At 36.1% G+C, this 17,419-nt stretch overlaps 1 protein-coding gene across 1 annotated transcript in view; it reads left to right on the top strand.

The window, feature by feature from the left end:
• Nucleotides 1-17,419, top strand: part of LOC140147511 (uncharacterized) — a 130,165-nt gene that overhangs the window by 86,136 nt on the left and 26,610 nt on the right. The window contains exon 17 of the mRNA XM_072169293.1: nucleotides 7,603-7,747. Coding sequence (XP_072025394.1) covers nucleotides 7,603-7,747 — 145 coding nt within the window. The remainder of the gene's footprint in view (nucleotides 1-7,602; nucleotides 7,748-17,419) is intronic.

Genomic DNA, 17,419 nt, shown 5'->3' on the forward strand with positions numbered 1-17,419 from the left:
CTTCAGTGATTTAAAAAGCCTGAAGGACAAGAACACCACACAAAGTTGGGTTTTTACCAAATATTTAAAATGTCCTCCCAATAACCTATATTGAGTTAAGTTTGGCATGCATAATATGCAGGAAGCCATGATGACCTAATTAACACCTCTGTCACTAATTACAGTGTTAATGACCCTGTGTTATTACATGATCCAACGGTTCTTATTAATGCCTCTATTTCATATTTATTTACCAGCAGTCAACTGGACAGGTGGAAGAGGTGGTTCATGTGGGTCAAGTACCTTTTTGGACAGCTGCTGGACATTGATAAACTGATCAAGACAGTCTATAGCTAGTCAGTCAACCCCACCCATGTATCAGCATTACTTAACTTAATGTCAAGATAGGGCTACATGTACAGGTCTATTAAGTTAACATTACTCCAGCTATCATGTTGCCTGGAGACAGTTATAAATAGAACTAAAGATGCAAATGTGATGTGTAAAAACAAGAGATTCAAAATTCTTATTCCTGTAAAATGATCAGCCTATATAATGAAAGACAGATAAAAAGACTAGTTAGCATTAGACAGTTATAAATGGAATTTAAGATGCAAATGTGATGTGTACAAAGCAAGAGATTCAAAATTCTTATTCCAGTAAAAGGATCAGCCTATATAGTATATATTGAAAGACAGTGATAAAAAGACTAGTTTGCATCTAAAATTCTGATAACTAACCAGAAAATGCCGTACTGTGCAGGTCGGGAACCAATCACGGTGCGCCTTTGCCCTGACGTCCGATGCGAACTAGTCTTTTTATCTCTGTCTTTCATTATAGTTGCATTCAAAATATTGATCCTGTTGGACAGGATCAAACAAAATGAGTGGCATGTTGTGACTGTGATTATGTACTTTTCTAAGGGATACTATAACCAATAAGTTTGAGATAGTTCCAGCAAATTGCAGTGTCAAAATGCAGGGATTAATTATATATAGGAAAGCACAACATTTTAGTATATGTCATTGACATGTGACTCATTTTGCTTGATTGCATAACATAACCCACAGCTTTTCTCTGTCAGACATTATGGATCCTATTTGAAGTAATACCAGGAAGGTATTCATTATGCTTGTAGGTGGTTTTTGGGGAGGATAATAAAAAGGCAAATTATAAGTACTCTCAAGTGTGACCTGTTGCAAAATCAAGTGACCAACTTTGTATGTTTGATTTGAATGCAATAAAATGCTGATGTTATGAGACAGCTCGGTTGCACAATGTTCTTACACTCTCATGACAATACGTGTCCTCAATATTTCCAACAGGCTTACATAAGCATCAAATTCAAAATTGTATACTGATGAGATGAGCGCTGTGACTTGCCATGTGACATTAGTATTCTGCATATACAAGGAGTTGTAAATCAAAGACACAATTAAGTTAAAAGTTCTCTGCTTATCTGTGTTGGAGCAGAAATGCACTTCCCGATCTCTTGAGTAGTGTGCCATACCTGTTTTTTGCTTTATTAAAGCAAAAATCTGACAAAATAATACCTGCACACTAAGTATTTACCATATCGTGATATGTGCTCTGCATTTTGATTCAGATCCACTGACTTGATTACCATCTATGTCTAGGTGTGAATGTCAGCTTTAATATACTTTCATAGTGGAAGTGTCTTCAGGAAGAGTGTTGTTCCAAAGTGTGATAAAGATAGGTACTTTACAGAATAAGATTTTTGTGTAGGTGTGTGTGTGTATATAAACATGTATACTATTAATAGCAAGAACTTCGTACTTTTGATTTCTGTACAAATATAGCAGCTTCCCAATGTAGTTACAGAGAGATAGCAGGAAAAGCTAAGGAAACCCACTTTTACAACAGGACAGTTAAGTTGAGGTAGACAGGATCTACCCCCTATGTAATTCATTAGGAAACTAATATTACGATCCAAGACATTTTGTGTTACAAATGTGCTTATCATTGTGACCAACTTTACCCAGTGGGATTGGACAGAAATATTTATCTCATGCAGTGTGTACATGTAGCTTTCTGGTCCCTTGATCTATTTTAGTTTAGCAAGAACTGTATACAAAGAGCAAACACGCAGACAGAAAATAAAATTATTTTTATAAATATTAGAAAAACCAAACAATTGCATCGAATAGTTCAGATATTAAGCAAATGTAAAATGTATTTAAGAATATTATGGTTGAAGATGCTTTGATTAAACATTCTGATATATCATTTAATTCATGTATAAAGAGTTTTGTTGATTCCACAGAAGCAATATTCTGAATGTGATTTTGTTTTTCACTCTAACTTCCGGCTCAAAAGCTTCAAATTGCGATGCAATCCATGCATCCAACTGGCTTTCACCTTCATCTCCCCTGCATGATCTTGTGATCAATGTCAGTGGAACTGGAACAGACATTTCAATGTTTGTTCATGACTAAGAAAACAGGGTAAACATCTAGGTACTTCTTTATGCAGTCAGTCTGGAGGTAAAAGAACTATTGTTGTCCTATGTAGGACAAAGTATACCAGACTGCAATGTGCAGACCCAACAAACTGAGGTGAATAATGCGAGATGGACCATTCAAACTACAAATATTGATTCAGATTGAAGCGGAATCAAACCAGTCTACAATGAGAACAGATGGGACACCTATGGAAAAACTTGGAAAAAGTTGTATCTGTGTTTGCAATTTTTTGACACTGTACAACATGTCACTTTCTTACCAATTCTCACTTCCTCACCAATTATTATTGGACACTATTTGTTGCCTATGAGCAAAGTAAAGATATGTGGAAGAAGGTAGCACATCTTTACGTACCCTAATCAATTAAACCATCCCAACACTTCTGTTTTTAGGTTAACTGTTTCTTGTACTTTTCATCCATGCTTGTCCAGTGTTGTCCAGTTCCTGATGCGGCAATAATCAGTCACAACTGGTTTCCCCACACATTGATTAGAGTTTCCTCTCCGCTATCTTGTCTTCAGAAGAGGATTTTACACTGTTCGTACTCAGTGTGGCCTTTGTGGAAATCCTTTTGGGGGTCCAAATATCAGGGTCAATTGTCTGAGGGAGAAAAGTTAGGAAATTCCTGGTACCGTAGGCATCATTTTGGCCCTGTGGTACTTTGACCATTTTTTTGCACCTTTACACTATTTTAGCACAAAATAAAGATGAACTTTTTGTATTTAACAAGCCAATTTTCAATTTTACACTCATTTAGCCCAAAATAAAGGTGACATTTTGTGTTTACCGTATCAATTTTCACATACACCATTTGTATTGGTTTAGGGTTGGAATTTTTCTTTGGGTAGTTTTGGGGGTTGCAATATGCTTTTGGGGGTTAAGTTAGCAAATCCAATCATTTGGGGTGTTTTAACCACCCAGCAAAGACCATACTGTTAGTAGCAAAAGATAGTACTGTTTATACTATTTGTGGGGGTTTACGGGATAATTTTTTTAGGTAGGGGTCATTTTAGCGAGTTGCAGTTTTCATTTTTGAGTTGAGTTAGTTAGCAAACCAAATCATTTGGTGGGGTTTCGTTTAACCACCAAATACCACTGTGTGTAAAGACCACACTGTTTGTACCGTTAGTAGATACAGATGCCACTGTTATTTACTTCTGTTGCTTCATTTTCAACAGCACATGCATGTTTGTGTCAATTGTGTTTCATACTGGTCTTTAATTTCAAGAGCAGTTTCCACATTTCCCTTCACAACTAGAACTCAACGTTCCACTTTAATTCCAGTTTAAACGCTTTGATGTGGATAACCCTACAGAATCCCCATCAAGGAAAATTTCTTGCAATAACAGATCCTAGTGGGTTCATGCGTTGACTGCTTAGCACACTTAGGGAGAGGCTAGCTGGTTTAACAACAAAGGTGATTGTTTCCAATTGAATCAAAAATAGGACATTTACTGGTTTACTTGACCAAGAAAAAACTTGTCTGGATCATTTGTGAGTGATGTCACAAGGGTTAATTCTTTTAAATGTTCTAGTATTTATTGTATTTATGTTGTTGGACATTAAGAACAGTCAAAATGTCAAACAATGTTACAAAATGCTAAAAACAAAGGCTAGAGTAAATACTGTACCATCCAAAAAGGATTTGTCAAGGCACTTACCTTAAAATGAGCTAAAATGGCATCTCCTATAAAAGAATAAGTTTGTAGAAACTGGCCACTAGCTTTAGATTTGCTTACAGACTTGCTGTAGACCTAAGTTGGGGTATAATTAACCCTACAGGCTGTATCAAAATGATTGGTACCCGTCAGTTTCCAGTGATAATGGACTACCACAACAAAATGAAACATAGAGGCTATGAGGTACACCTTATTTGTAGATGAATGTTATGAAAGGTTATATGAAACAAACAAATCTTGGGCATTTGAAGATCCATGTTGCATATTGAAGAAGCATGTGGCTTGTCAATAAACACTAAAAACTGATGGGTACCAATCATTTTGATACACCCTGTATCCCCGAATTGGGTTGTTGCTGAGTGCCTTTTGGAGGATCATTTAAAACAAGCAAATAGATACTAGGTATCATTTGTAAATACATTGGTTTTGTTGATCAGTACATGTAGTGGTTGATAAGAAATTTGCTTTTCAAATGTAATATTTTGTTTTCAATTTATTGTATGTGTGTGTTCTCCATGAGGAGGGGGTTGCCACTACACGTTGCTTACGATCAAGTCCTGGGTATTGAAACAACAGTTGGATCAAGAAGAAATGAAATAGTTCAGTTAATCTGCCATTAACTTACTTGCTGAAATATAACGATTAAAGTGACTGCCTGGGGTTGACCACATTATTGTTCATGTTACCATTTCAATTACTCTCATTCTTGAGTTAATGCGATGAAAAATGTTGCAGGCCGATCAGTTGGAGGTTTGTCTCTTGATAGAATGTGCTTGCATGCTAGCAATGAAAACAAAATAATTCTTATACATTTGATTGAGATAAACTCTAGTGCCATCACAGACCCTAGAAAAATCAACATTTACATGTTCCAACAGTGAGAATGTTCTCTATATGTTTTTTTAGAAATGTTGTTGAAAGAGGCTGGCATTGATGCACTTGTTATACATTGACTTTCATCTGTTCATGTATTAACCCTTACACGGCTAGGCACAATGATAACTACTGCGCATGCATGAATCCCACATGATGCAGTGACACAATCACCCTTTAGAAGTGCTACATGCTCAGGGAATCGCTGGCTAGGCCAGTGCAATCCCTGAGGCTACGGGTCGGCGATCGTGTGCTTAGCACGCGAGGGGTCTAAGGTTCGAATCCCGGGTACCAAGTGACTTCTTTGTTCATCTTCTCTCCTTTCTTTAACTTCCAATAGCATAAAGCAATGGTTAGGGTTAATGTGTAATTTGTTTTCAGTTCTAGGACAATGAAGGGGTATTCAAAACTAAACCAGTATTACTTGTATAGCTACAAAAGTATACTGATAAATTATGCAAATTAAAATATTTCTTAGCTCGAGAAAATATTAGTAACACTGACACCAAGGGAACTATTTCATAGGCAATAGGGTAATGTTCCACAGGCATAAAATATATGTGTTTCACTGATCGTTAAAAATCCTTCATTTCACATTTAAACCATTGAAATGCCAGTCATCCAATTTTCCTTACTTCCTATCCACAATTACAGGAGATTTCATTGTAAACATTCACGCTACTTTTACTAGTAACAGAGTACGTGCAAAATGGTCACATTGATGATTTGTTCTTTTTTCTGTTCATCAATGTAACCAGTGAACTTCTCACACTGGTCACCTAACCACTCATCAAAATATCTGAAAGGCATACTCATCTCAAATATAAATAGACTCACAAAATGCCCAGTTTTTTTACCCAGCGTGATTTTACACTTGTTATCCAAACTTATGTGAAGTGTTTTCAATTAACATTGTTATTCTTCCACTGCTTTTTAGTATGTTTTTGAACATTCTGTTAAATTGTGCTAGCAGTTATTTTGGTTTGCATTACAGGAGCCATAGGGAAGGAGAAACGCATACTTCTGGTCAAGCTGTAGTAATTGATCTCCATATTGTTTATATTTTCTGAAAAATAAAATTGCTTCCTGATAGTACTTCAACATCACTAGATTCAGGAAGCATATTCCAGTTGGAAAGAAAGAAAAGTCAACTGTACAATAGGGCACTTATAAGTGAGCATTTGGCTTAATTGCAAGATGTTTCATTATTATTTTTTTATATTCAGTGAATAGATTATATGAAGTGTTTAATATTAATTATTTCATTTCCTGAATGTATGACTGGTTTACCAGAGACTCTTAAATCAGTTCAGAACACTGTGTTTGATTGTATGAAAAAAGAAATGAGAATGATAAAATTAAATGCAAAGCAATTTCTAAAAGCAATCAATTATATTTAAATAACTATTTAAATAAGCAATTGGAATAAAAGAAAGTTTTTTGTTTATGTGTCATTTAGCAACTTGATTGTATAGCTTGAGTATGGGTGGTTATATGGTCATTAGTGATCTCTCAGAATTATACAAAGCTTGATTTCATCATAGCTTGTACCTATCAATGTAAAGAACCATAGAGCCAGAGGCGTATATATGTATCCACTTTCAGAAATGGTTTCCAAGAATTGAATTAAAAATAACACCTCATCATAATGACAAAATGCTTGATAAACCTTTTGCAAATTACACTTTTCAGTCACAAAAAAAAGAAATTATTTTGACACAGGTTTTAAAGTTGCTCTAAGGTATTACACAAATTTAAAACATAATCAAAGTACCCTAAGGGAAATCATTCCTTATCTCTTAAGTAAAACATACTGCAAAGGTTATCGGTAGCAGGAGGTACAGTGATGTGACATTTAGTTTCCTCTATATTAAGGAATCTAAGATTATTAATAAAATGTTGCCAACATGTTTGTGATATCCTTTTATGACTACTGTTTGTTTGATATGGGTGAGTTAATGTATGTCAGGTGAAGATAGTAGGCTTCCAATGTCCTCAATACATCTTGCATTTCATCTTGAAATTCTTGCCAAATCTTTTTACTGACACACAGGGGTGTAGATATTCAGGAAATTTTCTGATTTCAGGAAATTTTGCTTGGATCTTCCCTGTGTTAAGTATTTTCAGGAAATGTAATTTAAGAAGTTTCAGGAAATGATGTCAGTGCTTGTTTTTATCCCTGGACACAGAAAAAAAAGCAAAGAAACAAACAACAAGTGAATAGGGTTTGGTGCGTATTTGTAAACATCAGCAAACAAGAACAAACACCTGAGAAATTGTTGTGTGGACACACTTCCTTCCTGGACAGTGTTCGTAGATCTAAAACAGCATAAGAATGCATTATATCCATAAACCACAGTTGCTGGCATAGACCATGTAGGGGCAGTCTCGACAAAATAACCATGTCCATGGTAAGGCAAAAAAACTCACTTTATGCATCCACAGTTGGATAGTAACAATTCAACATCCACAGATATTGTTTTCACAGAGTATGTGTGGATGTACAACTTAAAACATTTAAATTGTTCAGTTGATTATAAATATAACAATGAAAATAATTGCATTGTGTTTTGTTTGTGCCTTTGCAGGATGTGGGTTCATCAGATTTAACAGAAGTAAGTAGCGAACCAGAGACCACACTCGTAATCGTCAGTTCAGCACCCTCATCAGATCTTGTGCAATCATCAGGATCCGTTGAAGATAGTCAACTTGGTGGTGTGTTTCAGTTGGGAGGTATGGTATAGCTTCATTGAGTTACAATACTCCTAATTGACAGGAACTTATTTTGCAAGTAAGGTTTAACTGAGCGCAAGGCCACAGTAGCAAACATGGCCCTGTTGAAATTTCACAAGTTAACCTTATTAAGTAACAAATATTTCTATAGTTAATTCCATGTTCCACAGTAGGGCTGTCACTCAAATTTGGGATCATCAAAAGGACCTTCCTATCAAATTTCAAACTTCATTATAAGATAGGAATAATTTACAGAAACTATTGTTATACCATTCATTACATTGAAACATTTGAATGTTGCTTGCAATTAAGGGCTGGGGTATGAATGTTTGGACAGTATTTATTGTGGGACATCAGAGCACATCAGACATATCGAATTGCATTCTGAATACGAAGAATGTCATTCTGATATCAAATAATTTTGATATTTTGAAATTAGCAATTTAATACACATTTTATGGCAAATCATTAAAATTGATATTTTGATATTTAACAGTACTTGAAGTAAACTTTATAAATCTGATGATTTATACTTAAAGTGTATATGGTGGGATGAAAAGCCGACGATCAATTGAAAATTTTGACCTTTAAGTATTGAAGATATGGATTTTTTCCCAAAACACCAAAAAAAAAAATTAGGTCTTTTGGGGAAAAAATCCATATCTTCAATATGAAAGGTCAAAATTTTCAATTGACCGTCGGCTTTTCCTCCCTGCTACATACACTTTAAGAATATGTCATTAGATTTATATAATTTACTTCGAGGACTGTTATATATCAAAAATTTGAAAAATATCAAATTTGTATAATTTGTCATAAAATATGTATTATATTGTGATTTTCAAAAAATGAAAATTATTTGATATCAGAAAGACATGCTTCATATTCAGAATGCAATTCGATAGGTCTGAGGTGCTCTCATGTCCCACAAAAATACTGTAGAAACGCAATAAACGCTAATTTTAGATCCCTTAAGCAGAATTAAGAGATTCTTTGACACACAATCCCGGGCACACAATACCATACATTGTGTTCAGGGTTGTAGGCTGTAGCTAGCCCAAGTTGAGTGCCAGCTAATTTTACTATTCACTTGGAGCGCTGGCTTGGCACAATCGTTTTAGTGAATGTGGGGTATTATGTAATAGGCTACAGGGTTATCACTCCTACCGGTTGGCCGGGCCGGTTGGCTAGCATCAGTGCGGATTACACCCGACCGGCATAGCTTCAACACTGATTGTGTTTTAGAACCTACTGTTTGATATGCTGGAGGGTATTTGGGACAAAATTCACAGAACTTGCAAAAGAAGACATCTTGAAAGTTCTACAGTGGTCTTATTAACCTTTTTAGTAAATCCTATAAGCCTAAAGTTACGGGTAGACCTATGATGTCATCACGCCAATGTGCACATGCATCATTGCTGCACACTTCACAGCTTTAAATGTGCAGTAACAATGTTCGCTAAATGATGTGCACATTGGTGTGAAGTCAAATGACGACATCTCAGGTCTACCCACAAAGGCTTATGGGATTTACCAAAAATGTCAATCGTTTTAGTCCATCTTGTGTAAATATTATCTCATAATGATGATTGAAAAATATGGGATTTACCAAAAATGTCAATTGTTTTAGTCCATCTTGTGTAAATATTATCTCATAATGATCATTGAAAAATACCTGGAAAAGAATAAAAACTTGTACCTATGCTACATAGACTTCCAAAAAGCATTTGATTCCATCTGGCAAGAAGGACTATGGAAAGCAATGAGGTTCTATGGATACCCACAGAAGATCATCTGCCTACTGAAATCACTGTATGAAATATCACAGAGTGCCGTGAGAGTCAATGGAGAACTGACCAACTGGTTCCACACAAAAGTTGGTGTGAGGCAAGGTTGTGTGATCTCGCCACAGCTTTTTAACATACTTCTGGAACTAGTTATATCCTCAGCACTAGAAAATGAAGATGCAGGAGCAGTTATCTCTGGCTTCAAAATAAATAATCTTAGATTTGCGGATGATATAGTTCTAATAGCAGAATCACCAGAAGAACTACACACCCTGGTAAACAAAGCATACAACGAAAGCAGCAACTATGGACTCAAAATAAATATTGCCAAAACACAAGTTCAAGCCATTACCAAATATAACAACAGACTGGATATTACAATTGGAGGAGATAAGCTGGAACAAGTAAAATCATTTGTGTATCTGGGCGGCACCATATCTGGAGATGGGACATGTGAGGAAGATGTGAGGCACCGAATCAGCAAAGTAGTAGGTGCAGTTCAAAGTCTCCACAGCATCTGGAAAGCAAAAGACATCAAGCAAGACACCAAATTACAATTGTACCAAACACTCATCCTCTCTGTATTACTATATGGATCAGAGCCCTGGACCCTCAGAAAGCAGGGCGAAAACGTGCTTCTGACTTTCGAGATGGCATGCCTTCGCCGAATTGCTGGAGTCACCAGACTAGATAAAGTTCGTAACCAGGCTATCCGGGAAACCCTAGGCAAAGAACACACAGTTTTAGACACTATCTCAGAAAGAAGATTGAAGTACTTTGGCCACATTAAAAGGATGGAGATAAACAGATATCCAAAGATAACCATTGAGGGTAAAACACATGGAACAAGACCAAGAGGAAGACCAAGTAAAAGATGGCTGGCGTGTGCTAAAGCAGATGGGCAAGCAAGAGGAATACCAACCCTAACAGAAATGAGCAGGCTAACAACCAACCGAGGCAGATGGCAGAACATTGTGAAGCAGAAGCCATCACACAGCCCACTGCTGGTGTGGACGGCATAAGTACGAAGTAATGATGATTATTTTTTTAATGTCTGTAGTGACTCAACCACAGTTTGCAATGAAATTGCATAAGTTGTCACATGCAGGAGTCAAATACCTTTTTATCCCCAATGCCAAGTGGGTACTGTCTTTAGATCCCATAACCTGTTTAATCTTCCAATTTAATATATGGTAATGAAGCAAGCATAGCCAGCTGTCCATTCAACCCGTCATTGTCATATGTTATTAGCTTCATCATGAGTCCCTAGATTCCTCCAATGTGTGAATAACTCACATCACCTGTACAGTTGTAATTGATATTTATTGGTGACCTATCTTATGAAAGGAATGAGTAAGTGTATCACAGAGATTCACATTTCCTTTATTGGAATTAATGAGGAACCAGGTTGTTGAATTATCCCAGTTATGACCAATTTTGACAAAAAATTTCTCCAGCTGCTTCTAATCCCACCCTTGTGGTAGAGAAGTGTTTTGTGGAATGGAGCACTATTGTATTATATTAGATAAGGTGTGAAGCAACTTGTCAAAAGTAATGAGGTGTGACAAATTAGAGACAATATGGATGGGGATGTTGTTAAGAATATCTCTGCTGTCAACTAAGTTTGGTGTATGCCTAGTTTTGGAAGAAAGCAGCACATTTCTCAATCAGGGAAATTCAGACCTAAAATGGTATGTACTCATAGACTAGTTACTTACTAAAATAACATACCAGTAGACTGCTTATTGTTTGGTGATGGACTAATGTTAATTTTGGCCCATAATCACACACAATACAAAAGCAGACCTAACGATTCACTGGGTTCACTGATAACATGTATTAAGTCCGATTCAGACTCCACATCAGGTTTTTACATTTTTATGTTTTGATGAATCCAAGTGTGTGAAATATTGGACCCAAAACATAATAATGATATTCTTACTTGACTTGACTTGACTTGAATTAGATGCTTTACGCCCAATATTTATTGGTCTCGTTATGAAATTTAAAATATTGGATTCAACCAATAAATATGGGCTCAATCAGTCCAATTTTATATCAACCTTGGTGGTGAAAGTTTTCATCGCACAGTGGAAATTTGGTCTACGATGAGAGATTATGGGTTCCAACACTGGTAGAATATTTAATTCTTATAATTGTCTTTACTCTTTTTGTGAAGAGGAAATCAAGTGTGATGAAGGGATGAACACATAGACTTCCCACTACTAAGGTAGTTTATCCAATGTTAAAAATATCAGCTGCAGGACCTTCTCTTGTAGTGCTACATGCCAGGGATACTGGACATAACATCTCCACAGATTAGGTCAAAGTTATTGACCAGGATGAGTCCTGGTTCGGGTGTGGACTTCGCGAGGCTTGCCACATAAGGATTAGGCCAAATAAAAAAATAAACATGTTTCACGTCCCTCCCGCTTCCTTTTTGAGGTTTTCTCAAATAAATTTTTATTTTTGAAATTCAGTTATAACTTTTCAAAAAATATGTCTAGGAAGTTGGGATGCTTTCTATAGCCTTGTTAAGATACAAGAAACATTTTAGGAAGGTTTTGTGATCATTAGAGGGGGTGTAACTCTCAGAACAACAAATAAAAAAGGGCCTCCTCCTTTTTCCAGGCATTATTGTATTACGCTAAAACGGCTCTAAGTATGGGTATTTACACCAATTTTACGATAAAAAATAGAAAATAAAAAGCCCCCTCTTCCTCCTTTTTTTCGAAAACCCGGACGTGAAACATGTTTTATTTTTTACTTGGCCTTAGCAAGAGCAACCTGAACAGAGATGCCAGGAGGTTCTACCTACCTACAGTGTGACAACTCTCTTCTGAGTCGACTGACACTGTCTGGTGTCCGTGGCTCAGTATAGCCCAACAGCGCTCCCATGTGTCAGGTATTGTGGCTGACGACATCCAAGAGTAAACTGGATGAAAGCTTACCCTCTCGGTAAGCCATTAAATGTTGTGAGAAATAAGAAAGCATAGTGTGAACCAGGTTTCTCTATGTGCTAAAAGCTCTAACATCATACTTAGCCAGCAAATAACTGATTAATAGATAGATTATAACTGTTTAGATAAATTCTCATTGAGATTACACAGTTAAATTACACCGACTAAAATGGTTCCACCTGGTTATTACACATTTAGAATCTATACCATCTTTATGTGTAATATAATGTGTCAGTTATATGAGCATATTGAGGTAAGAGCTAGGATACCAAATTGATTGCATCCTTTATAAAATGATATTGCCCATCAACACACTATAGCCTTTTACAGGGATAGACAGAAATAGGTAGATGTTGGGTCTGGTTGCAGAGGTTTCATACAATTCTGTCACCAGTGATGCTGATATTGACTCTGATATTCCCCCACATAACCCACTCATCATAGATGGATATTATCTGGAGATAAAGATACATGTTTTCAGGCTATGAGCCAAACAGGTTTATTTCTGGACACATTTATAATTTAAACTATGATATCAAGCAGCCGAAATTATTTTCAATTTAACATGCTACAAATATGGTTACAATTACATTCTCAACTTGCAGACAACAATAATTGTTTTATACCAAAGAAGTTTTATTGGTGATATCTGACATTCAATAAGTGATGCATCTTGTGTACAGCATCGCAGATCATTTTGACCAGACAAATATTGCTTGTGAAAGTAATTCACAAGGCAATCTAACATCATTTGTCACTTCAGTTGCATTGACTTCGATGGCTCTGATTACCAGGGTTAGTTATCAGACTTCTTGATACCATTATGGTACACTAAATATCTTGAAAGTTACTCAAACAACATCAATGCATGCTGAAAAAGCACACTGATACTAGTGGATTGATTTTGAAAACCTGTTGATGACCATGTCACTTAACACATCGCATTATATTCTTGTACAAGGCAGGGTATGGTTCTCTGTCACCAATGTACTCACTATTGATGATGTGTAGACCACACCCACCCAACCTTCTATGTCTAGAAAGGAAATGATACAAATATTTTGTATCACATCTTTGTCATATTATGTTCCCCTTGAGTCCTGTGTTAAGTTCCTGTCTTCTGCAGTATCTTCATTGCCTGATGATTTACCTTGTCATATTTTCATGTGCTGTATGCTGACCAGATAGCTTCAACAGATAATAGCAGAGGATATTTTACTAGAAAATCTAGGTATTTTTCACAAAGATCTTTACAGATTTTATTTCACACATATTGTCAGTTAGTCAATGAAACAACAAATGGCAATTCAAATTCAAGTACTTTGCAGTGTGTACCATCAATGTGCTTTTAAATTTTTGGGTGATTTCTGAATGAGTGACTGGGTCACAGCTATAATTACAGCATGGGTTTTTTTTTTCTGATGGTGAATAAATGTATCTGACAGTAGCTCCCCAATTCACAAGCAATACATTGGTGGATTGAATCCTGGCTGTTTTTGTGATTATTTGAGTCAACAGATCATGAGATGTAGAATTGAGCACAAAGAGGATATCTAGCGGCAGTTGTTGCCTAGCATGGGGAGGTCTAAATTAGCTAAAGTGGCAACAGGGGTGTTATTTTCTGTCTAGCATGCAAAGCAATGAGTCAACGTAGAGGTGCATTTTAGCAATAGGAGATGAGAAGGGACCAAAGAGTAATGTCTGTAGATGATTGTTTTATAAGTTTGAATGCAACTGACACTTCATACTATACTCAAAAGTTGTTCAAAAGGTGATTTTACACAAACACATGCATGTGTGCATGGAAGTGTGTGTGCTCTGCAGGAACACATACAAGTCGTATGTGTTAATCACAAATAAAAGTCTTTATTTTCAGGTTCAAAATAGTGGTGTTGCATTTCTTTGAATGCTTTCAGACCTGTGTGGCTTTTAGACACAATGTGAGACACATAATGCACCACACCAGCACCTTAATATCACCTTTAGAACCATTACAGCAGTTCAAAGTTAAATCCAGGTACTATAAGATTTTCTCAGTGTGGAGTTCCTTGGTCCCTGAATTCTGTGCAAATAAGCCATAATTGCTGTGCTCTATATTTGGCCCGGTTCATTATGCACTTGTAAAGATGTATTTTGTCAGTGTGGAATTTGTCTTACCTGAGAAACAACTGTTGCTGCACTTCATTTTCTTTATTTGCAACATTTTAAAGAAATGTCTCATGTTTTACAGATATTCAGGAGTTTTAAATGTGCTCTATGTGACTGAGGCCTTTTAAAAGCATGTTAATGTTTCAGAAATCAGGACAGATTCATGAAAATTGGTGTGTGAATCTGATTGGATATCCACCATGTAGTCCAACTAGTTCAGAAGATATTGTAGCTGTTCTGGTTAAGTCATAAATTGATCTATAACTTGTGAAATTTCTAAAAGATCCAATCTCCAGTCCATGAAGTGACGGTACTGCTTAGCAAGGCATTTAAAGTTGGGCAACAACTGCACTTTAGTTCTTGCACTGCAGACAAAACTGTATGCTGCATGAATTTGGCTTACAGGTTCCTTTGAGTGGTAACACTGTTATGCTCATGGGGCTTATTGAGGATGCAAATACATAGGAGTGGTGACAAATGCTCTCACAAATGGTTCTAAATAGATTTACACCATGAACCCAGTGTTAGCTTTACATCAACAACTTAATCATGTGCATTAGCTGTGATGATAGAAGTACAATGTTACATTGGGTATGGTTAGCTAATGATGTATAAAATTGAATGCAAAACACAAAGAAAGTAATGTTTCTGCTACTTCACTTTGAAGTTATTATGACAAACTGTGATCACAGCAATTTAGCAATTATACAAGTGGCAAGGAGTAAGCTGAAGACCAGTTAAATGCCAATCCATTAGCTAATCATTTCTATTAAAGTATTTTGTGCATTTGTGATCATAGAAATGATATATCTATTCATTAATTACATTTTGCTTAATATGACACAGGTTTACTCAAATAATCATCAACTAATATATAAAGACAAGAATAATATTTAGAAAGAGGGTCAATATATTATATTTCATTCTAAAATTAAAACAGGTGATAATGTTCATGCAAATATCGACGTAAAAAGCTGTAGTGAAAAAGTTCAGTGGCATTTCTATGCATGTTACCATAGTAACTGTCAACAAAGCATGAGTGTTAGGCTTTATCCCAGCCTGCTTGAAGGGGACAGTCTGCCATTTCATGGGGATAGCGAGACAGTTTGGAAAGGGCATTTGTGGGAAAGAATGGAAGAAAGAGTTAGTTAACCTATTTCAAGCTAAATTTTCATACACAAGCTGTTAACATTGTTAAATGACAATGCTAAGACAGGTGGAGCTTTCATTTTTAAGCTTACATCAAGTAGCAAGTTTGTGATGACATGATCCATGCGGGGTGCAATGAAGAGCCTTATTGTTCCTATAAGAACTCTTGCAATCTTTGCTTTATTTGCAGCATCTACAATCAAGGAAAAAAGTCCTTGGAACGCTTGGCACACTCTGTCGAAATTCCGTGCAGAATTTCTTATGTTCATGGAAATGACCTATATTGTGTTTGGGAAGAAACATGACATCTACAACAATGATTTACCTTCCCTCTCCCCATCAAGCAATGTTGGAACACATTGGGGAACCGCTGAAGACATTGGCAGTTCTCAACATTGCACGGGGAGAGGGGGTGACAGTTTTCCGTTATTTACACGCAAGCGTTCCAAGACTTTTTTTCCTTGATTGTCTCTACCGAATGCAAAATATTTCATCTAAATTTCGTTTTTGTCTCATAACTCAAAAACGGAATGTCGTATGAGCTTCAAATTGCACACGATTTGAGAGTGGATCATATGGTTTGTAATCATAATAAAATTGTTAATAAAGAATTTGGTTTTTTTAGGGAGTGGTCATTGGAAACACCCCCTATGCTAAATTACTCACGTTTCTTAATCATGGCTCTAAAATGCTCTAAAATGTCGTTTTTGTCCATAACTCAAAAACAGAATGTTGTATGAGTTTCATATTGCACCAGATTTGAGAGTAGATAATATCCTTTTGAATCATAATAAAATTTTGATAAAATTGTTGGGTTATTCAGGAGTGGTCACTGAAAACACCTCCTATGCTAAATTACACAAGTTTAGTAATTATGCACTCTACTGTAGTCAAATTTAGTTTTTGTATCGTAACTCAAAAACACTACAAATACATTTATTTACAATATCACAATGTTTTGCAGCATGTTTCCAAAATATTTTCAATGTTATTAAAACTTCAAACATTTTGTACCCTTTATGATATAACCCAACATGTAAATGTTTTGTCTAAAACTTGTGTTTGCTGAGTATAGGCATATATAAATGTTTTCTGGAAAACTTGTGTATGCTGAGTATAGGCATATCCGAGCTTAATCACAAAGATCATGATGTAACAATTTGAAACAACTCATTTCTGAATATTATTTCTATTAAGACACGCTTTTGCGATGAGAAAAACAAGAAAAAAACACACAATTGAATATACTTTTTTAAAAAGACCACCACTGGGACTCGAACCATTCACATCGGTCAATAGTCAAAAGGTTATCAGTCTGAGGACTAATCCGCTACGCCACGCTGCCATTTCGCAATCGAAGTAACAAGTTTTGTTCTTTTATAGTAATCAGGTATCGGGAAAGTGTAAACTTGTATAGAGTGCTTGCACGAAGGTCATGAGTTCAAATCATCTTCAGACACGCTCCATAAGATATGCTAATGCATGGAGTACAAAGAATTACTTTGATCAAAACCAGTTAAACAGGTGATTGGTATTGTACTCCGTGCATTTGCATGTCCTCTGGAGCGTGTCTTTAGGATGGTTTGAACTTTGTGATCTTCCATGCAAGCACCCTATAGTAGAAACCT

This window comes from Amphiura filiformis, chromosome 3 (assembly GCF_039555335.1).
Source record: "Amphiura filiformis chromosome 3, Afil_fr2py, whole genome shotgun sequence".
NCBI lineage: Eukaryota > Metazoa > Echinodermata > Ophiuroidea > Amphilepidida > Amphiuridae > Amphiura > Amphiura filiformis.